Raw genomic sequence first — 24,182 nt, 5'->3', positions numbered from 1 at the left:
ACACAGAGGTGTAGCGTGTCCTCTCCCATGTCTCCGTCCTGCACACAGAGGTGTAGCGTGTCCTCTCCCATGTCTCTGTCCTGCACACAGAGGTGTAGCGTGTCCTCTCCCATGTCTCTGTCCTGCACACAGAGGTGTAGCGTGTCCTCTCCCATGTCTCTGTCCTGCACACAGAGGTGTAGCGTGTCCTCTCCCATGTCTCTGTCCTGCACACAGAGGTGTAGCGTGTCCTCTCCCATGTCTCTGTCCTGCACACTGAGGTGTAGCGTGTCCTCTCCCATGTCTCTGTCCTGCACACAGAGGTGTAGCGTGTCCTCTCCCATGCCTCTGTCCTGCACACAGAGGTGTAGCGTGTCCTCTCCCATGTCTCTGTCCTGCACACAGAGGTGTAGCGTGTCCTCTCCCATGTCTCTGTCCTGCACACAGAGGTGTAGCGTGTCCTCTCCCATGTCTCTGTCCTGCACACAGAGGTGTAGTGTGTATTGTTTATTGTCACTAAGCTGCTGATGGCACCTCCCCCTCCATTCTCCTCCTGCCCCACACTGTGGCGTTTTGATAGTCACACTGTGGCGTTTTGATTGACTTCCCCTAATCGCCTCAAAAGTGCTGGAATGAATCACTAGAAAAATCTGCTAATTTGCATTCTGTCAGGAGAGTTTGTGGAGAGCGTTCCGGAATGACTTTACAGGTGGCGGAGGAGAGGAGAGTTTGGAAGGGGGTTTAGAAGGGAAACCAGCTGTGGCTAGAGAAAGAGAGAGACACATATATATGTATAAACAGACAGACAGACAGACAGACAGACAGACACAAAGACCCCTTTTTTTCACTATTTGAAATCAATGAGGCCGGGATATTCAATACTGCTTGAATGGCTTTTACGGTGGCCCATAAAAAAGCCTGTTGAAAAGTATATATATATGGCATGGGATGATTTCTCTGTGGGTGAAATTGGATTAGCCCTACTGTAAAACCCAAAGTGTTTCAGCCGTTCTGTAGAAGGGCACTGAGTTCTTCCCGTCTGTCCCAGCCCACAGCATTAAATGAAGGAGGAGGAAAAAACATAATTACATTGGTGAGAGTGGTCATGGTGAGCACCTTTAAAATGATCCAATTAGAGTTTGTGCAGAGCTGGCAGTCCCGTTGTGGAAGGCTGGATGGATTATTGGTAGCAGAGAGAAAGATCGAGAGAGGTGGAGATAGTTAGAGAGACAGACAGAGGGGGAAAGAGAGAGAGACTGAGGGAGAGGGGACAGAGAGAGAGAGAGGGAGAGAGAAAGTGACAGTCGAGAGAGAGAGGACGTATAAGAGAGAGGGAGGGCGAGAGATGGTGGCCCTCAGATGGATGTGCTATGGATGTGGCTGGGCTGTTAGAGAGAGAGGGGCCACAGGCGGGAAGGGCCTCGGAGCGGGACGGTATGGGACGGTTGGATCCAGTATGAATGGAAAATGATGAAGGAAAGAGGAAATACCATGAGGGACAGTGAGAGGACAGGAGAGAGGGGGATGGGAGGGAAAGGGAGGGAGGGACAGAAAACCATGCTGCCATGAGAGGACGTGACATAGAGAGAGAAAGTAGGAGACAGGGGAGGTGAGAGATGGAGGGGCTGAGGGGAGGAAGAGAGATGGAGGGGCTGGGGGGAGGTGAGAGATGGAGGGGCTGGGGGGAGGAAGAGAGATGGAGGGGCTGGGGGAGGTGAGAGATGGAGGGGCTGGGGGGAGGAAGAGAGATGGAGGGGCTGGGGGGAGGTGAGAGATGGAGGGGCTGGGGGGAGGTGAGAGATGGAGGGGCTGGGGGGAGGAAGAGAGATGGAGGGGCTGGGGGGAGGTGAGAGATGGAGGGGCTGGGGGAGGAAGAGAGATGGAGGGGCTGGGGGGAGGTGAGAGATGGAGGGGCTGGGGGAGGAAGAGAGATGGAGGGGCTGGGGGGAGGAAGAGAGATGGAGGGGCTGGGGGGAGGTGAGAGATGGAGGGGCTGGGGGAGGAAGAGAGATGGAGGGGCTAGGGGGAGGTGAGAGATGGAGGGGCTGGGGGGAGGAAGAGAGATGGAGGGGCTGGGGGGAGGAAGAGAGAGAGGAAAAGAGAACGGATGAAAATGAGAACACTCTAGAGAAGGGGTATGTCACCTAGGGTCCTCAATGTTTTTATGAATATCGCTAGCAACAACACAATAAACACATTTTCAATGATATACCTACAGTATTTAAGAGGAGTATATCTTTCTAATGCTGTCAACTTTACTCCTATACTCCTAACATTGAGCTAATTACACTCACTGGAGTGTCTGTCACAGGCTTTGAAAAAGCACACACGACTACCAAAGCACACACAACTACCAAAGCACACACGACTACCAGGCGCGGCAAGTGCTGCTGGTAAACTTTCTTGACTTGGATATACATTTTTGCCAACACATGGCTAACCTTTGTTCAATCAGCTTAACAGCTGCTATTAGGGAAAATGTGTTTGGAGTTAACGTTATAACTAATAGGCAATGTTAGAGTTTACACTTCCTCTTCCAATAATATTGTGGGGAGGTCAAAATCATTTAAAATTGTACCTTTATTTAACTAGGCAAGTCAGTTAATAAGAACAAATTCTTATTTTCAATGACAGCCTAGGAACAGTGGGTTAACTGCCTTATTCAGGGGCAGAACGACAGATTTTTACCTTGTCAGCTCGGGGACATTGATCTTGCAACCTTTCGGTTACTGGCCCAACACTCTAACCACTAGGCTACCTGCCGCTAGGCTACCTACCGCTAGGCTACCTGCCGCTAGGCTACCTACCGCTAGGCTACCTGCCGCTAGGCTACCTACCGCTAGGCTACCTGCCGCTAGGCTACCTGCCGCTAGGCTACCTGCCGCAAGGCTACCTGCCGCAAGGCTACCTGCCGCTAGGCTACCTGCCGCAAGGCTACCTGCCGCTAGGCTACCTACCGCTAGGCTACCTGCCGCTAGGCTACCTGCCGCTAGGCTACCTACCAAATGTATTAATTTTATAAAGGTGATTACTTCTCCTTGCCACCTTAATTTATCTGATGATTAGACAAGACGTGAAAGAGAGCCCTGCTTTAGAGAAAACAGTGTCCCTCAGATCTGTTTGGATGTGAATTCTTCATAAGCTTTCAGATGTTGCTCATACAGGACGTACAGTAGCCTTCTGCTTTATACTGTATGTCCACGGATCTATTGTTGATGTGTGTTTAAACAGGAACCGCATCAGTAATTGACTTTCCTGATTCGCTGGCAACACCACAGTGATGAATTAAGGACTTTAACCAATCAGAGACACAAAACTCTTCAGATATTTGTTCATTAGGAAAGCCAAGCATCCATTTACATATACATTGTATTCCCTGTTTATCTATTATGTCACGTTTAAAGTTACGTGTGTTAAAGAGAACGGAAGGGAAAGGAAAATAGCCTTGTGCGATAGAGTGTAATTCACACAGACACGTTGTTACACTACCGGTGAATATACGCAGTGTATGGAAACCCCCCTCATTCAACCCCTTTTTCCATCTGACTGCCTGTGCTCATGCTCCCCATACACACACACACACACACACACACACACACACACATAAACCCCACCTTCTTCTCTGTAAATATGTATTTCATTTTCATGATTATTTCTATAAAACGTTTACCTCAAGCCATTATTTACTCCGCACAGCAAGTTGGTGAGTACATTTCTAGAACACATTTTGTGCCGCGAGCGAGAAGTAGGAGAGCTGCGAGGGAAGAAAAATGTCATGAATAATGCATGGAATGTCTTTATTATTTATGATTTTCCTATTAACTTGAGTATCATTTGGAGAACTGGTGACTAAGTTTGGGGTCAGTTACTCTTCGTTGTTTCACGCCATGTAGCCTGGTTTCATTTCAGATGATAGGAGCCATTACATCACACTGACATTTGAGTCATTTAGCAGATGCTCTCATCTAGAGCGACTTACAGTTAGTGCATTCAACTTCAGGTAGCTAGGTGGGACAACCCCATATCACAGTCAAGGTACGTCAAACATTCCTCAATAGAGCAACTATCAGCAAAATCAGTGTTTTTGCATTTACTTTGTGTAAATTGACTCAATGTATTCTCAGTATACTACTGATGTGGTGTATAGCAGTGTATGCTGAGATCTAAATGTCACATACTTGTATACCTCAATCATGCCAAGTACCGTTTGAAATCATCACCAAGAATTCCGTCTTTCAAGTTGTGTGTGTTGCTCATGTAACAGTGTTGCTTCTGTCCCTCTCCCAACCTGGGCTCGAACCAGGGACCCTCTGAACACATCGCCTACCGCCAACCATCACCCTAAAAGCATTGTTACCTATCTATCTGCTAACTAGCTAGCCATTTCACACCGGTTACACTCATGTATAAACTCCAGTCACACAAGGGAGGTGGTATGCAATGAATGGCTTTTCCTTCTCTGAAGTGATCCTGTATATGTAACGGATGTGAAACGGCTAGCTAGTTAGCGGTGGTGCGCACTAAATAGCGTTTCAATCGGTGACGTCACTTGCTCTGAGACCTTGAAGTAGTAGTTCCCCTTGCTCTGCAAGGGCCATGGCTTTTGTGGAGCGATGGGTAACGATGCTTCGAGGGTGACTGTTGTTGATGTGTGCAGAGGGTCCCTGGTTCGCACCCGGATATGGGCGAGGGGACGGTCTAAAGTTATGCTGTTACATATACACCTCTGATAGTCTGTGGTTGCTATGCTGGAGCTACTAGAGACAGGAGAGGGCTTCAGGGAGAACCATGTATCTCTACTCTCTACCTCTCCACTCCACCATGCTCCTGTGTGTGTGGGGGGTGGTCACCTCGCTCCTCTCTAATTGGAGCAGCCATTAAACAGATGTCAGGGAACGACAGGGAACACTTCTCATTGTAAAGGGATGCCATGTATGTTGTTAAACCCCTCCCTCTCTAGTTTACAGACCTGCCACATCTCTCACTACTAGTATGATGTGAATTCCCTCTCTGGTTTACTGATCTGCCACATCTCTCACTACTAGTATGATGTGAATTCCCCCTCTAGTTTACAGACCTGCCACATCTCTCACTACTAGTATGATGTGAATTCCCCCTCTAGTTTACTGACCTGCCACATCGCTCACTACTAGTATGATGTGAATTCCCCCTCTAGTTTACAGACCTGCCACATCTCCCACTACTAGTATGATGTGAATTCCCCCTCTAGTTTACTGACCTGCCACATCTCTCACTACTAGTATGATGTGAATTCCCCCTCTAGTTTACAGACCTGCCACATCTCCCACTACTAGTATGATCACAGTAAACACACACATTCACACAGTAAATACACACACACACACACACACACACACACACACACACACACACACACACACACAGTAAATACACACACACACACATTGTAAGTACACACGCACACATACAGAAAATGCACAAACATGAATAGCAAATACACACACTCACACACAACACAGCTGGTGGTGATAGAGGTTCCTGGTGTGGCTCAACCTCTGAATTTAAAGGGTCAGAGGTTGCTGTGTGGATGATTGCCACCATGTAGAGTACTGATTATTTCCACCTCTGACCCAACACGGTTATGGGTTCAAATCCCAAGCAGGACTCAAGAGACTAACGCTTCAATCCAAACTGACAAAATGGCTCCCAGGACAGTAGGGCTGTAGCAAATAAACGACCTGGGTGAAAACCACTTCAGATAACAATGGAACAATCCAGAGCTCGGCCATGGCACCAAATAGGGTCATGATGGTATGTGGACCTGTTGTCTGCTAGTATGGCCGCCCTAAGCTTCAGACCTAACTGGCTGTGATAGGGCGTTATAACTGAATCAGAGTAGGCAGGCAGGTAGACAGCCATGGAGACAGGCAGGCAGGCGTCCCTGACAAACAGATTGTGTCATTGGGTGGTAATGTGGTCTCTGGCCGAGATAGGGACATCTCTGGCTGCAGTGTGAGGATTAAGCTGACAGCAGCACTTTCACATCCACCATCAGTCCCACTGTGTCTGGACTGCACAGAGACACAGAGACACAGGCACACATGCAAACGCATACACACACACACACACCCCAGGGCCACACATCCAAACGGATGACATCAGCTCGCCCCTAATCTGTGTATGTGTGTGTGTGTGTGTGTATGTGTGGGTGTATGTCTATCTCTCCATCCCTCTCTTTCTCTCTCTCCATCTATCTCCCCCTCTTTCTCCATACCTACCTGGGTTGGGCTGTGTGTGAATGACGAGGCTCCTGTCGTCCATGGATACAGAGTGAAACAGCTGTGAGGGGAAAGAAAGCGTTGTTGTCTTTTCTCTTGTTTTTGGATCTCCCCAGATTAAAGGGACTGGTTTGAGTGGATGCCTAGCGCCTCCAAGCACCTCTGTATTTGCTGTCAAGTGTCTCCAGGTTGCAGAATTACTGTGTCACACTGTAACACCAAAAGTGACTGCTTTGATTCTCTCGAGGCTCAGATGCGGAGCGAGACCAAAGGGATGTTTGAAATGTGATGAAAGAGTACAGAACCCTGGAAGGAGGAGAGGAGGAGAATACATGTTCTGAGCGTCAGCCTGTTCCACAAGGACACAGACACCATGATCAAGTATTTCGTTAGGGGTAGGTACGGTACAGGAAATGTACACGGTGGAATGTGGAATATAACATTTCCATGTCAGAAAACTATTACTTTTACAGCGAGTTGGCTATATGCTGGTGCTGTATTGTGAAATGTTTGCTCTACATTGTTTGGCTTGTTTAGTTACAAGGAATGTTGTTTGTACTAAAGGTCGACCGATTAATCGGAATGGCCGATTAATTAGGGCCGATTTCAAGTTTTCATAACAATCGGAAATCTGTATTTTTGGAAACCTTTATTTAATCTTTATTTAACAAGGCAAGTCAGTTAAGAACACATTCTTATTTTCAATGGTGGCCTAGGAACGGTGGGTTAACTGCCTCGTTCAGGGACAGAATTACAGATTTTCATCTTGTCAGCTCGGGGATCCAATCTTACAGTTAACTAGTCCAACGCAATAACGGCCTGCCTCTCTCTCGTTGCACTCCACAAGGAGACTGACTGCCTGTTACGCGAATGCAGTAAGCCAAGCTAGCTAGCATTAAACTTATCTTATAAAAAACAATCAATGAATCATAATCACTAGTTAACTACACATGTTTGATGATATTACTAGATATTATCTAGCGTGTCCTGCATTGCATATAATCTGACTGAGCATACAAGTATCTAAGTATCTGACTGAGCGGTGGTAGGCAGCAGCAGGCACGTAAACATTCATTCAAACAGCACTTTCGGGCGTTTTGCCAGCAGCTCTTCGTTGTGCGTCAAGCATTGCGCTGTTTATGACTTCAAGCCTATCAACTGGCTAGCTAGTTAGCGCGCTAATATGTAAAATATATCACTAGCCACTTTAAACAATGCTACCTAATATAATGTTTACATACCCTACATTATTCATCTCATATGTATATGTATATACAGTACTCAATACCATCTACTGTATCTTGCCTATGCCGCTCTGTACCATCATATATCATCTACTGCATCTTTATGTAATACATGTATCACTAGCCACTTTAACTATGCCACTTTGTTTACATACTCATCTCATATGTATATACTGCACTCAATACCATCTACTGTATCTTGCCTATGCCGCTCTGTACCATCACTCATTCATATATCTTTATGTACATATTCTTTATCCCCTTACACTTGTGTCTATAAGGTAGTAGTTTTGGAATTGTTAGCTAGATTACTTGTTGGTTATTACTGCATTGTCGGAACTAGAAGCACAAGCATTTCCCTACACTCGCATTAACATCTGCTAACCATGTGTATGTGACAAATAAAATTGGATTTGATTTGATTTAATAGCGTTTCAAACATCACTCTCTCTGAGCCTGTGGTTGTTTCCCTTGCTCTGCATGGGTAACGCTGCTTCGAGGGTTGCTGTTGTCATTGTGTTCCTGGTTCGAGCCGAGGGAGGAGCGAGGAGAGGGACGGAAGCTATACTGTCATACTGGCAATACTAAAGTGCCGATAAGAACATCCAATAGTCAAAGGTTAATGAAATACAAATGGTATAGAGGGAAATAGTCTTATAATTCCTATAATAACTACAACCTAAAACTTCTTACCTGGGAATATTGAAGACTCATGTTAAAAGGAACCACCAGCTTTCATATGTTCTCATGTTCTGAGCAAGGAACTTAAACGTTAGCTTTCTTACATGGCACATATTGCACTTTTACTTTCTTCTCCAACACTTCGATTTTGCATTATTTAAACCAAATTGAACATGTTTCATTATTTATTTGAGGCTAAGTTGATTTTATTGATGTATTATGTTAAGTTAAAATAAGTGTTCATTCAGTATTGTTGTAATTGTCATTATTACAAATATATATATATATTTTAAATCGACCGATTAATCGGTGTCGGCTTTTTAGGTCCTCCAATAATCGGTATCGGCGTTGAAAAATCATAATCGGTCGACCTCTAGTTTGTACTGTAGACAGTTACTTGAGAGAGTTTGGTATCAGACTTAAGATTCCTCCAAAACACTGATGATGAAGCACACTAAGTACTGGAGAAGCCTCTGATGACAAGCTGGATGAATAACCAATCTGTCACTGTCAACGTCTCCAGGTTGCTTCATCACTCACGTCTCTGTTTGACTGCTGCCTGAGTGGGGCTAGCTCCCCAGATTCACAGGCACAGCTAGAGGGACTAGTGAAAACTTCACTTCCACTCTTCTTGGCTTCAGTAGTTTTAGCTGGATCTTTCAGTGAGAGATCTGAATGTGATGTGTTCTGGGACTTCCCGGACTCAGATGAAGCCTTTTTTACTGGACTTAAAATAACTTTCAATTTAGTTTTTTGGTAGAGGACGGACAATCCTATTGGTGTCAGTGTTATCTCTGCAGCTAGCACATTGCTGTCTGTATCAGACACAAACCCCAGTGTACCTGAGTCCTCTACCATGTCCTTGGTCTTTCATCTCAGTGGCAAGAGACTGATATGTTACCGCCAGTGAAAGAGCTTCCACTGGCGGTAATGGCTTCAGACATTTGCTGCTATGCAGACCATTACAGACTAGAGGTCGACCGATTAATCGGAATGGCCGATTCATTAGGGCCAATTTCAAGTTTTCATAACAATCGGATATTTGTATTTTTGGAAAACTATTTGTCCGATATTTTGTATATATATTTTTACACCTTTATTTAATCTTTATTTAACTAGTCAGTTAAGAACACATTCTTATTTTCAATGACGGCCTAGGAACAGTGGGTTAACTGCCTCGTTCAGGGGCAGAACGACAGATTTTTACCTTGTCAGCTCGGGGGATTCAATCTTGCAACCTTACAGTTAACTAGTCCAACGCTCTAACCACCTGATTACATTGCACTCCACGAGAAGCCTGCCTGTTATGCGAATGCAGTAAGCCAAGGTAAGTTGCTAACTACCATTAAACTTATCTTATAAAAAACAATCAATCAATCATAATCACTCGTTAAACTACACATGGTTGATGATATTACTAGTTTATGTAGCGTGTCCTGCGTTGCATATAATCGATGCGGTGCATATCGTTGCTCCAATGTGTACCTAACCATAAACATCAATGCCTTTCTTAAAATCAATACAAAGAACTATATATTTTTAAACCTGCATATTTAGCTAAAATAAATACAGGTTAGCAGGCAATATTAACCAGGTGAAATTGTGTCACTTCTCTTGTGTTCATTGCACGCAGAGTCAGTGTATATGCAACAGTTTGGGCCGCCCAATTTGCCAGAATTTTACGTAACTATGACATAACATTGAAGGTTGTGCAATGTAACAGGAATATTTAGACTTAGGGATGCCACCCGTTACATAAAATATGGAACGGTTCTGTATTTCACTGAAAGAATAAACGTCTTGTTTTCGAGATGATAGTTTCCAGATTCGGCCATATTAATGACCTAAGGCTCGTATTTCTGTGTGTTATTATGTTACAACTAAGTCTATGATTTGATAGAGCAGTCTGACTGAGCGCTGGTAGGTAGCAGCAGGCTCATAAGCATTCATTCAAACAACACTTTCGTGCATTTGCCAGCAGCTGTTTATGACTTCAAGCCTATCAACTCCCGAGATTAGGCTGGTGTAACCAATGTGAAATGGCTAGCTAGTTAGCGGGGTGATAAATGCTAATAGCGTTTCAAACGTCACTCGCTCTGAGACTTGGAGTAGTTGTTCCCCTTGCTCTGCATGGGCCGCGGCTTTTGTGGAGCGATGGGTAACGCTGTTTCGAGGGTGGCTGTTGTCGTTGTGTTCCTGGTTCGAGCCCAGGTAGGAGCGAGGAGAGGGACAGAAGCTATACTTTTACACTGGCAATACTAAAGTGCCTATTAGAACATCCAATAGTTAAAGGTATATGAAATACAAATGGAAAAAAGAGAAATAGTCCTATAATTCCTATAATAACTGCAACCTAAAACTTCTTACCTGTTAAAAGGAACCACCAGCTTTCATTAGTTTCCCATGTTCTGAGCAAGGAACTTAAACGTTAGCTTTCTTACATGGCACATATTGCACTTTTACTCTCTTCTCCAACACTTAGTTTTTTCATTATTTAAACCAAATTGAACATGTTTCATTATTTATTTGAGGCTAAATTGATTTTATTGATGTATTATATTAGGTTAAAATAAGTGTTCATTCAGTATTGTTGTAATTGTCATTATTACAAATACATTTTAAAAATCGTCAGATTCATCGGTATCGGTGTTGAAAAATCATAATCGGTCGACCTCTATTACAGACCATTACAATAGCATGGTTATGGACTGAGACGCAGGTTGGAGATGGACATGGGGATTGTACTGTAACAGCCTTCCACTCAAAGAATATCTCAATGGTCAGATAACTCGCAACAAATGTATCAATGGATGTCTTGCAGCTACTCCTAAAGGGAACGTAATGTAATGTACATACTGTCATTTGTCTTACACTGTAAATATCACTTCCAAGGCCCCCAGTCATCAGTGATGGTACAATGCTAGGTAATAGTGTTCCTGTGTGATGGTACAATGCTATGTAATAGTGTTCCTGTGTGATGGTACAATGCTATATAATAGTGTTCCTGTGTGATGGTACAATGCTATGTAATAGTGTTCCTGTGTGATGGTACAATGCTATGTAATAGTGTTCCTGTGTGATGGTACAATGCTAGGTAGTAATAGTGTTCCTGTGTGATGGTACAATGCTAGGTAGAAATAGTGTTCCTGTGTGATTGTACAATGCTCGGTAGTATTAGTGTTCCTGTGTGATGGTATAATGCTAGGTAGTAATAGTGTTCCTGTGTGATGGTACAATGCTAGGTAGAAATAGTGTTCCTGTGTGATGGTATAATGCTAGGTAGAAATAGTGTTCCTGTGTGATTGTACAATGCTAGGTAGTATTAGTGTTCCTGTGTGATTGTACAATGCTCGGTAGTCATAGTGTTCCTGTGTGATGGTACAATGCTAGGTAGTCTTAGTGTTCCTGTGTGATGGTACAATGCTAGGTAGTCATAGTGTTCCTGTGTGATTGTACAATGCTCGGTAGTCATAGTGTTCCTGTGTGATGGTACAATGCTAGGTAGTCATAGTGTTCCTGTGTGATGGTACAATGCTAGTTGGTAATAGTGTTCCTGTGTGATGGTACAATGCTAGGTAGTAATAGTGTTCCTGTGTGATGGTACAATGCTAGGTAGTAATAGTGTTCCTGTGTGATGGTACAATGCTAGGTAGTATTAGTGTTCCTGTGTGATTGTACAATGCTCGGTAGTCATAGTGTTCCTGTGTGATGGTACAATGCTAGGTAGTCATAGTGTTCCTGTGTGATTGTACAATGCTCGGTAGTCATAGTGTTCCTGTGTGATGGTACAATGCTCGGTAGTCTTAGTGTTCCTGTGTGATGGTACAATGCTAGGTAGTCATAGTGTTCCTGTGTGATTGTACAATGCTCGGTAGTCATAGTGTTCCTGTGTGATGGTACAATGCTAGGTAGTCATAGTGTTCCTGTGTGATGGTACAATGCTAGTTGGTAATAGTGTTCCTGTGTGATGGTACAATGCTAGGTAGTAATAGTGTTCCTGTGTGATGGTACAATGCTAGGTAGTAATAGTGTTCCTTTGTGATGATATAATGCTAGATATTAGTGTTCCTGTGTGATTGTATAATGCTAGGTAGTATTAGTGTTCCTGTGTGATTGTACAATGCTAGGTAGTAATAGTGTTCCTGTGTGATTGTACAATGCTCGGTAGTCATAGTGTTCCTGTGTGATGGTACAATGCTAGGTAGTCATAGTGTTCCTGTGTGATTGTACAATGCTCGGTAGTCATAGTGTTCCTGTGTGATGGTACAATGCTAGGTAGTCATAGTGTTCCTGTGTGATGGTACAATGCTAGGTAGTAATAGTGTTCCTGTGTGATGGTACAATGCTAGGTAGTAATAGTGTTCCTGTGTGATGGTACAATGCTAGGTAGTAATAGTGTTCCTGTGTGATGGTATAATGCTAGGCAGTAATAGTGTTCCTGTGTGATGGTACAATGCTAGGTAGTATTAGTGTTCCTGTGTGATTGTACAATGCTCGGTAGTCATAGTGTTCCTGTGTGATTGTACAATGCTCGGTAGTCAGTGTTCCTGTGTGATGGTACAATGCTAGGTAGTAATAGTGTTCCTGTGTGATGGTACAATGCTAGGTAGTAATAGTGTTCCTGTGTGATTGTACAATGCTAGGTAGTATTAGTGTTCCTGTGTGATTGTACAATGCTCGGTAGTCATAGTGTTCCTGTGTGATGGTACAATGCTAGGTAGTCATAGTGTTCCTGTGTGATTGTACAATGCTCGGTAGTCATAGTGTTCCTGTGTGATGGTACAATGCTAGGTAGTCATAGTGTTCCTGTGTGATGGTACAATGCTAGTTGGTAATAGTGTTCCTGTGTGATGGTACAATGCTAGGTAGTAATAGTGTTCCTGTGTGATGGTACAATGCTAGGTAGTAATAGTGTTCCTTTGTGATGATATAATGCTAGATATTAGTGTTCCTGTGTGATTGTATAATGCTAGGTAGTATTAGTGTTCCTGTGTGATTGTACAATGCTAGGTAGTAATAGTGTTCCTGTGTGATTGTACAATGCTCGGTAGTCATAGTGTTCCTGTGTGATGGTACAATGCTAGGTAGTCATAGTGTTCCTGTGTGATTGTACAATGCTCGGTAGTCATAGTGTTCCTGTGTGATGGTACAATGCTAGGTAGTCATAGTGTTCCTGTGTGATGGTACAATGCTAGGTAGTAATAGTGTTCCTGTGTGATGGTACAATGCTAGGTAGTAATAGTGTTCCTGTGTGATGGTACAATGCTAGGTAGTAATAGTGTTCCTGTGTGATGGTATAATGCTAGGCAGTAATAGTGTTCCTGTGTGATGGTACAATGCTAGGTAGTATTAGTGTTCCTGTGTGATTGTACAATGCTCGGTAGTCAGTGTTCCTGTGTGATGGTACAATGCTAGGTAGTAATAGTGTTCCTGTGTGATGGTACAATGCTAGGTAGTAATAGTGTTCCTGTGTGATTGTACAATGCTAGGTAGTATTAGTGTTCCTGTGTGATTGTACAGTGCTCGGTAGTCATAGTGTTCCTGTGTGATGGTACAATGCTAGGTAGTCATAGTGTTCCTGTGTGATTGTACAATGCTCGGTAGTCATAGTGTTCCTGTGTGATGGTACAATGCTAGGTAGTCATAGTGTTCCTGTGTGATGGTACAATGCTAGGTAGTAATAGTGTTCCTGTGTGATTGTACAATGCTCGGTAGTCATAGTGTTCCTGTGTGATTGTACAATGCTCGGTAGTCATAGTGTTCCTGTGTGATTGTATAATGCTCGGTAGTCATAGTGTTCCTGTGTGATGGTACAATGCTAGGTAGTATTAGTGTTCCTGTGTGATTGTATAATGCTCGGTAGTCATAGTGTTCCTGTGTGATGGTACAATGCTATGTAATAGTGTTCCTGTGTGATGGTACAATGCTAGGTAGTCAAAGTGTTCCTGTGTGATGGTACAGTGCTAGGTAGTCATAGTGTTCCTGTGTGATGGTACAATGCTAGGTAGAAATAGTGTTCCTGTGTGATGGTACAATGCTAGGTAGTAATAGTGTTCCTGTGTGATGGTACAATGCTAGGTAGTAATAGTGTTCCTGTGTGATGGTACAATGCTAGGTAGAAATAGTGTTCCTGTGTGATTGTACAATGCTCGGTAGTATTAGTGTTCCTGTGTGATGGTACAATGCTAGGTAGTAATAGTGTTCCTGTGTGATGGTACAATGCTAGTTAGTAATAGTGTTCCTGTGTGATGGTACAATGCTAGGTAGTAATAGTGTTCCTGTGTGATGGTACAATGCTCGGTAGTCATAGTGTTCCTGTGTGATGGTACAATGCTAGGTAGTAATAGTGTTCCTGTGTGATGGTACAATGCTAGGTAGTAATAGTGTTCCTGTGTGATGGTACAATGCTAGGTAGTCATAGTGTTCCTGTGTGATTGTACAATGCTAGGTAGTAATAGTGTTCCTGTGTGATGGTACAATGCTAGGTAGTAATAGTGTTCCTGTGTGTATGATTAGTTGTGATTGCATCTGAGCTGGCAGATTCATACCTCTGGCCCTGCAGGTTTTACAGACTTCAGTGAGATGATCCAGTCAGTGCTTCCTCTCAATCTCCATCTTTCTGTCTTTCTCTCTTTCTCCTTTCTTCCTAATCAATCCCACATTACTGATCATCAATAGGAAGACTAGTTTAGGAAACATGTTTAAGGAGGGCCACCACGTGTGTTTTTCCTCACTGCGCATGAGGACAACAGCACTCTGTTGTGTGTAATGGGATAGGGATATGTGCCTGTTAATCATTTGTGCTGCTGTATCCCCCAATGAAAACGCAACCTTCTTTCTCACATATTGCTCTCTCTCTCTCTCTCTTTCGGTCTTTCTCTCTCTCGCTATCTGCTTTGAGAGACTAGTCAAGGATCATATCACCTCCACCCTACCTGTCACCCTAGACCCACTCCAATTTGCTTACCACCCCAATAGGTCACACTGCACACTGCCCTATCCCATCTGGAAGAGAGGAATACCTATGTAAGAATGTTGTTCATTAACTACAGCTCAGCATTCAACACCATAGCACCCTCCAAACTTCCTGACGGGGCACCCCCAGGTGGTGAAGGTAGAAAACGACATCTCCACTCCGCTGAACCTCAACACTGGGGCCCCACAAGGGTGCGTTCTCAGCCCTCTCCTGTACTACCTGTTCACCCATGACTGCATGGCCATGCACACCTCCAACTCAATCATCAAGTTTGCATATGATACTACAGTGGTAGGCCTGTTTATCAACAACGACGACGAGACAGCCTACAGGGAGGAGGTGTGGTGTCAGGAAAAGGCCCTCTTTCAATGTCAGCAAAACAAAAGAGATGATCGTGGACAGGAAACAGCAAAGGGAGCAACCCCTATCCACATCAACGGGACAGCAGTGGAGAAGGTGAAAAGTTTGAAGTTCTTCGGTGTACACATCACGGACATACTGAAATGATCCATGCACTTCAACCTCAGAAGGCTGAGGTTGTAAAGACTAACTTTTACAGGTGCACAATTGAGAGAATCCTGTCGGGCTGTATCAGCGCCTGGTACAGCAACTGCACCGCCCACAACTGCAAGGCTCTCCAGAGGGTAGTGAGGTCTGCACAACGCATCACTGGGGGCAAACTACCTGCCCTACAGGACACCTACAACACCCGATGTCACAGGAAGGCCAAAAAGATCATCAAGAACAATAACCACCCGAGCCACGGCCTGTTCACCCACTACCATCCAGAAGGCGAGATCAGTACAGGTGAATCAAAGCTGGGACAGAGAGATTGAAAAATAGTTTTTATCTCAAGGCCATTGTTTAACAGACATCACGAGCACAGAGAGGTGGCTGCCTACCTACAGACTTGATATCATTGGCCACTTTAATAAATGGAATACTAGTCATTTTAATAATGCCACTTCAATAATGTTTACATATCTCGCATTACTTATCTCATATGTATATACTGTATACTTCACGATCTATTCTTTACTATCTATTGCATCTTAGCCGCTCTGTCACCGCTCATCCATATATGTTATACTTATATATTCTCATCCCATTCCTTTACTAGATTGTGTGTATTAGGTTTTGTTGTGGAATTATTAAATATTACCTGTTAGATACTAATGCACTAGAAGGATAAGCATTTCGCTACACTCGCAATTTCATCTGCTAACCATGTGTATCTGTCCAATGATTTGATTTGATCTCTGTCTCTCGCTCTCTCTTTGTCTCTCTCTCTCTTTCTCTCTCTCTCTCTTTGGCTCTCTCTCTCTTTGTGTCTTTCTCTTTCTCGTTGTCTCTCTCTGTCTCTCTCACTCTCTCTTTGTCTCTCTCTTTTAGTTCAATGAAGGTTTATTAAAGTGTATCAGACATCTAATCAGGGTTGATTAAGGCAGCCGTCTATGACAACAGTGACTAAGCACATCCACGGCTAAGTGACCATGCGTTGCCACTGCCACCAATGAACAGAAAGTGCAGGCGAATGCAGCTTTTCGTCAGTGCCCTCGTTCAGCCCTCTCCACCCCACGTTACCCGACTCCCGGTCTCCCGTGGCGGCCGGACAACACTGAATGGCACCGCAATCCATCCCACTAATTCCCAGGCATTAGGAAGGCCGGCCATTTCCTAATTGGCTAAAGGGTTAGATTAAGATCTGGACAATGGGGCGTTTGTCGCCATCTCTCGCTGTCATAACAGGGGGATTAGGGAAGTGAATAGAGGGAGCTACTGAGCACCTCCGGCCAGAGGGCCCCAGAGGGCCCCAGAGGGACCACAGCACAGACCTGACTGACACACTGTCACAACACACTGGACCTAGAGGGGCGTTACCCAGCCAAGCGGAAGCTGATCCCATCACCAGCTCCTGCCCACACAGTCCCTCTATCCCAGCCCCTTCAATGCACTGCAGCCCATTGACACACACACTGGGTCTGACTACTGGAGGCAGTGGAGCTGGAGATTTCAGTTTGACATGGAACAGTTTCTCCCAGAAGTGGCTTGCTAAGTGAAACTCAAGGCTGTTTTGAAACTCGCTGCATGTTGTTTGTCAGGGACAGAGTACAACAAGTATATGAGATTCAGAGGTCAAGAGGTCAAGCCTGTCTCTGTGTGTCTGTATCTCAGTAAGCTAGGCCTTCGACTAGCTGTGAAAGCAATAGCCGCTGCTGCTGGCATCATGTGGTCTTTTAATGCAGTCTGAAGGCTAGCATATGTGTAAGGAGCGGGGGAAGGTAAGCAGGGTGGACAGAGGTACAGCCTCAAGTCTTCTTCTGCAGTCTGTCACATCACGTTGGCTAGTTCTAAAACCACACTGACTGTAATAGCTGCTCTCCAAGATGGAGAGAGGGAGGGAGGGGGAGAGGTCAGACTGAGAGGGGTCAGGGATGTGCAATAATGATGATTTGAAAGGGTCTTCTGGTCATGTGGTGTCTTTCTCACTCTCCTCTGATTGATGGATGGCTGGAGACCTGTGAAGTGACTTGTGGTCTATATAGGCAGTGTCCCTCTAAGCTCTACACACTCTCTACACACTTAGAGAAGGGGATATTTCTCCCTGTGCTTTTCTGCCTCTTGCCATAGTAGCTGTGGATTTTCAGGCTTGATCATAGCTGCTTGAGGGTTGATATGGTATCGTGGGAGAGAGATTGAAGTCCGGACGTAGTATATCTTACTATTTCTCTCCAAAGCCTGGGGATATGCACTCACTGAACCTGACCTCTGTTGCACCGCCATCCCAGCAGTGTTTGAAGTTGGAGCCAATATTTCCACTTGCAGATGGTCTGACACACTCATTTAACAGTCTTGGGCTGCGATGTAGCGCATTTCTTTTGACCGGAGCCCTATGGGCCCAGTGGGCCTGGGTCAAAAGTAGTGCACTATATAGGGAATAGGACCCTGGTCAAAAGTAGTGCACTATATAGGGAATAGGGCCCTGGTCAGAAGTAGTGCACTATATAGGGAATAGGGTACCATTTGGGACACACACATGGATTCACATAGTTGTGATCCAGTTACCGATGCCTCTGCCAATCAGCGATGTTAAACAGTGTAGATATACTTAAGGGTCATGCTAATGCATGACACATGAAGCGCAATGCGCAGATGGCTGCCCTTCTGGCTGGGTACATTTATTCCACTGAAGTGCATTGTTGAATGGGTTTGGATTTAAAACGAGGCAGGCTAGATGCCCTGACCTGGGATCCATTACTGTACAATGGTACTAAGCTGGATGTGTTAAGAGCTGATCTATTGGCCCCTGGCTATGAAACCCTATGGATGGATATAACTGTAGTGTAGGGAGAGAGAGATGGGAGAGTAGTAGAGGCCTGGCTGGCCGGCAGCTCTACTGCCCACGCTGCAACTCTAGTCTACTCCATGAGACATGCTTCATCTCCACGCCTTCTTCTCACAGACCCTTCACTCTCTCTCTCTCTCTCTCTCTCTCTCTCTCTCTCTCTCTCAGCGGAGAGGAAGAGATGTTCAGACATCATTATTGTTTTCTCTCTCCCTTATTCTCTTATCCCCTACTCCCCTCTCCGCTCCCCAGGAGTTCCAAGGAACATTTTGTACGTGGAAAGACGACAGCCGCTTCTGAGTCATTACAGCATTGTACCGCGGGACAAATAGCTGGGTATTCGCCACAGTTATCTCTGGTAATCTGTTTGTGTTATTCTCGGCTTTGTTTGCAGATTGCTCCAGTGAAAATCCTGGCTTCCCCTCTGATGAATCGTCTGTGTTCACTCACTCTCTCTCCATCTCTCTCTCTCTCTTTGCTTCACCTCCCATCGAACAGGAGATTAATAAGTAGGATGTTTGTTGAACATGAAAAATCATTTCCTGTACAATACACAGCTTTAGTGTAAATTATCAGCACTCTAGAAATGCCCCAGGTGCCCAAATTCCCTTGGGAACAGCCTTGAAAATACCCACTAGGGGCAAAGCACCTACAGTATGTCAGCTTGATTTATTAGGTATGTGGCCCTAATTTATTGTAAATGTATACCATTGGGGCTTTTGTAAATTACAGATAAATATAGGCTTCTTAGATCAGTCACTAGGGAAGAAGAATAACCTTTTGTCTATCGAGGATGTGTTACCGCATATGGAAGTGTATACTCATCATGCTAAGTGGTGATTTCTACATTGCAAACCATAGGGGCCGGTGTGTAGGAGCCGTTTTGGCCTGTTTATATGGCATTGTATATGCTGTCTGTCAATGGTTATTATAACTTATTTGTCCACTAGAGGGCACAATATGTTGGGGTCATGGTTCACTGGTCACATGTAGCACAGGTGACCAGGAAGGGTTGGCGGAGACGGAAGAGGAGAGGGCATACAATTCTTACTGTATCACAGAGCATGCTCACCTTTTATATGCTAATATTTGTATTGGATCGATAAAATGGGAACGAAAATAGTTACGGTTAGAAAGCAATTTCTGTGGACGTGTTATGGACATCTCTCTGCTGTGCCAGTGGCTTTTTATAGGGAATCGTCACTACAAATGTCTCTCTTAAACCAGCTTGGATGTTACACTAATGTCAAATCTAACAGATGACCCAGAACTCTGAAAGTACAGAAAACCACTTTCATGCCTTATAGGTTGCTCCTCTTAGAAAGTGTCGCCACAGAAAAGTCCCCACTGGAAGACGGTGCTAATTATACAGTAGTTCCATGACATCAAAGGTTCCTTTTGAAGTGTTGTGCTGTGTGTCGGCCGTTCTGTAGCGCGGTCGGGAGGTGTAATCTGTTGTCGTTACGCAGGCCTCATGCAGGGTAGCACTGGAAGTGCCATAGTGTATCTCACACATAGATACACACACACACACACACACACACACACACACACACTGTATGTGTGTTCACTAGCATCTCCTCACCACATATCAACATGGCTCAGATGTGCCATCCTCACGCCCCTAGACCAGCCCCCTTCCACTCCTCTGTCAACCCTCACCTAGAACTCTCTCAGCCTGGTGTGTTTTGATGTGGAGCACCATGGTTTGATGTTGATGCTGAACTCTGAGAGAATTCTGGGTTTCCGTTGCATGGTATCTGTTGACATCTCCAACGGTTTGCTTTTCCCATCTAAGGACAGATTCATCAACATTGAGCGTTAAGACAACGTTGGCAAGGGCTTTAATGGCCTTGGTGGAGTCATTTTCTTTTCTTTCATTTATTTCACACTTGGACTCTCTGTCAGCAGCGTTGAGAGATAGGGTGGCGGAGTCCAAAATCAACTTACTGAAGAAAAGCACAGAGTATCTCACAGCTTTTGTGACTGTCGTGACAGAAGGCGTGGGGTCATTCAGTTTGCACCAATCCAGCACCTCCTGTCACCGCTGTTACATCATAATGACATGTGACAGGCGATAAGAGCTTGTGGCACCAGACTAAATTGGCACACAATGCTGCATCATCTTGCACAATGCTGCGTCCAGCGTTGTCCGGGTTAGGGAGGGTTTGGCCGGTAGGGAAATCCTTGTCTCATCGCGCACCAGTGACTCCTGTGGTGCGCTAACCAAGGTTGCCAGGGGCACGGTGTTGGCTTCCAGGTTGGATGGCAGTGTGGCTTGGTTGGGTTGTGTATCAGAGGATGCATGACAACCTTCGTCTCCACCGAGCCCGTACGGGAGTTGTAATGATGAGACAGGATAGTAGCTACTATGAAATTGGGGAGAAAAAGGGGTAAAAAAAAAAAAATATTTACAATTCTTTCATTCTATTTCTACGGTGCACACAGTTCATACTGTTCCTCTCTCCTGTATGCACAGTTTCTTAGTACGTTCCCTGATTGTAACTGTAACCCCTCTCCTCTCTGATAGGTACAACCAGGCAGCCCAAGGAGGGAGAGGTCCCGGGGGTGGACTACAACTTTGTGACTGTTGATCAGTTTATGGATTTGGAGAAAAGTGGAGCCTTACTAGAGAGCGGAACTTATGAAGGTAAAAGCAAGCTTTTCACTTTTTTGGGGGTGTATCATATTTTTTTTGGGGGGGGGGGCTTTCCTGATTTTGCTTGTTGTAATAATTGTATTATGTAGCTGCTTGTTTATCGACCATCCTTCCACTCTCTGACAGAGAAGAATGAAAACACACTCTCACACTCTCACACACACCACAACACCACTACACTCTCTTTCATGCTGGCTCTCCTCTGAGCCCTAATGGCTCTATAATAAACATGACTCCAATTTCTCTCCATCTGCCCTGGTCTGTGTGGCTCTGTGCTGGATGTACTAAACTACTGGCTCTCCACTCTGTCAGATACAGGGGACTCCACCACACAGACAGATAATGCATTAACTCCATGTCAGCTCCCTCGCGAGCCCTCCCGCTCAGCCTCGCGCCTGTCATGGCAGAAAAATAAATTGCAGATGGTCAATTTAACGGTTGGTTGCCAGGAGCGATGTTAGATTCTCTCTCCGAGGATGTGGTCTTCCGTAGAGAGAACCCTTCTTCTCTTCTCGGTGGCTGCATTGCTGTACCACCAACATTTACCTTTTTATTATGTAATGCTCAATTAGAGAAGGAGAGTTTGACTATGTACAGACTCCGTGAGCATAGCCTTGCTATTGAGAAAGGCCGCCGTAGGCAGACCTGGTTCTCAAGAGAAGACAGGCTATGTGCACACTGCCCACAAAATGAGGTGGAAACTGAGCTGCACTTCCTAACATCCTGCCAAATGTATGACCATATTAGAGACACATATTTCCCTAAGATTACACAGACCCACAAAGAATTGGAAAAGCAAATTCAATTTTGATAAACTCTCATATCTACTGGGTGAGAGAGAGAGAGAGAGAGAGATAGAGATAGAGAGAGAGGGAGAGGGATGCAGGGCGATAGAGATGGAGAGATCCCTGTTTTCTTTTGTGTGAGGAAGGCGGAGAAAAAGCCAATCTGTCTGTCAGGTCCTACACTGCCAGGTTAATGTTATCCACAGTGTTGGATTTTCATCATTACAAGAGCCTTGCTTTGGAAAGTCAGGGGTTGGGTCAGTGTGTCTCTTGGCTTTCGTTTAGCTAATAGTTAGGTAGGCAACTAATTTAGCGTTGTAGCATACTACTGGAGGTTGTCTTCAGTTTGTCTAGGAATGTTTAAAGGTTTGAAGAATGCGGCATGCTGTTTTTGTGCATTTAGATTTGATTTCCCAGGAAAGTCTGACTTAAATTGCTTTTAGATTTTAGGCAGCAGTAGGGTAAAATAGTCTGTGGTCTGTGGTTTTAAGCCTTTCCATTCAATTAGCTTTTTTACAGCAATGTTTTTTCATTTGAGTCACTCACTGTGTACTCAGAAATGCGAACAAAAATTCACAGGTCCTTTTTCTAACCACAGCAAATATCTGAGATACAAACCAACAGGACTTTCCAGCTACTATTTTCTCCATGGTCCTTCAACTGTCTGCGGCATACGTGTTGATGGGGTTCATCATTTTCATACTTAATCCCCAGGATTAGAACAATCTCAAAGGATTTCAAAATATCTTTGGGTATGGTATGGTTTCTCCTCCAGAAGTACGAAAACACCACTGCAGGATAATATTTTATTTATTTTACCAGGCAAGTCAGTTAAGAACAAATTCTTATTTTCAATGACAGCCTAGGAACAGTGGGTTAACTGCCTGTTCAGGGGCAGAACGACAGAGTTGTACCTTGTCAGCTCGGGGATTTGAACTTGCAACCTTCCGGTTACTAGTCCAACGCTCTAACCACTAGGCTACCCTGGCGCCCATATCACTCTCAAAGAAACCCTCTCTAGCTTCAGAACTTAATCTTCAGTGGAGAGGCAGTGCCTTGAAGCCTGCTCTCAAGGAAACTTGGTTCCATTGCTGTGGCAACATCATATCTCCCCCCAGTCCATTTCACACAATATTTACAGAGAGTGGAGACCAAACACTTAATCAGATCTCACATCAGCTTAACAAGGACATCCGCTGTCTCTGGACTTTGCCAGGTATCTCTGGGCTAAAGCTGTTGCAAGGGATGTTTGCGTGCATGCATGCCTATGTGTGTGGAGGAGATCTTAGCAGACAGTCTTCTGCTAGCAGACTCAGGAGCTGGAGGATCAGAGTGGGTGATGTGTGAAAGCATCAGCGAGGAGGAGCCCAGGGGAGCATGTTCAGAACAAACCCAGAAATGCTCTGCATGCTGGGAGCTGGCGACTCCGCCCTGGGGAGACAGACGGGACGACCACACAGAGCACAGAGCCCAGAGCACAGAGAGAGAGACAGGCTTCTTCTTTATTTATTTACAACACACACACACTCACTCAATCACTAGGAATCTGTGCATGGTTTAGTGTTTGATTGATGTGCGGTGGATAACAATGATTTGCCAGCAGACACAAAAGAGCTAACAGTGATGTTAGTTAAGATGCCTGGGGTGTGGGCCAGACAGTGTCAGGCTTTAGTTACCAATATGAAGTCATGTGGGTGGGTGTGTTTGTAGGTATATGTGTTGTGGAGTGTGTGACTGTGTTTGAGTACCTCCCCTTGACGTGCCTTGAGACTTACGTATGAACTTTTAAGAACTATGTGAACTTTAACTCCCAGGACGTCAACTGACCTTCCACTTCCTGGTCCTGGTCCCATTGGGTTATGTAATAATGACATCATCTTCCCGCGTGACATTCTCACTTGCTCTCTCCCTTTCAATATTTCATTATACAATATATTTCCCTTTAAATAGTCAGTTTAATTTAATGTTCCGTTTGTGCCTGTGTTGTCTACTGGGATCCTTACTTTAGCGATTGAATATTAACTTGTAACAAGAGGAGAAAAACATCCAAGCAAATATTTTTATGTACACATCATCAAAGGCACACAAAATGTGTCCAAAACTCAGGCGTGTTGCATATTAAGCAGGTTTGTACAGTGGCAGTGCTCACTGCTCACCCATGTGACTTGAGGTTCAACTGCTGAATGTGTGTCTCGGTCCTCTGGTACAGATAACTATTATGAAAAGATAGCAAAAATGCTCTAAATTGCTCA

At 44.6% G+C, this 24,182-nt stretch overlaps 1 protein-coding gene across 1 annotated transcript in view; it reads left to right on the top strand.

Moving 5' to 3' along the window:
- Positions 1–6,576: 6,576 nt before the first annotated feature.
- LOC139392938 (membrane-associated guanylate kinase, WW and PDZ domain-containing protein 2-like) overlaps positions 6,577–24,182 on the top strand; it is a 103,228-nt gene continuing 85,622 nt past the window's right edge. Inside the window, exons 1-2 of the mRNA XM_071141255.1 lie at positions 6,577–6,634; positions 21,017–21,136. Coding sequence (XP_070997356.1) covers positions 6,613–6,634; positions 21,017–21,136 — 142 coding nt within the window. The 5' untranslated portion in view covers positions 6,577–6,612. The remainder of the gene's footprint in view (positions 6,635–21,016; positions 21,137–24,182) is intronic.

This window comes from Oncorhynchus clarkii, chromosome 33, assembly GCF_045791955.1.
Source record: "Oncorhynchus clarkii lewisi isolate Uvic-CL-2024 chromosome 33, UVic_Ocla_1.0, whole genome shotgun sequence".
In the NCBI taxonomy this organism is placed as follows: Eukaryota; Metazoa; Chordata; class Actinopteri; order Salmoniformes; family Salmonidae; genus Oncorhynchus; species Oncorhynchus clarkii.
Note: the sequence above shows the minus strand (reverse complement) of the source record. Positions and strands in the feature narration are given on the sequence as shown.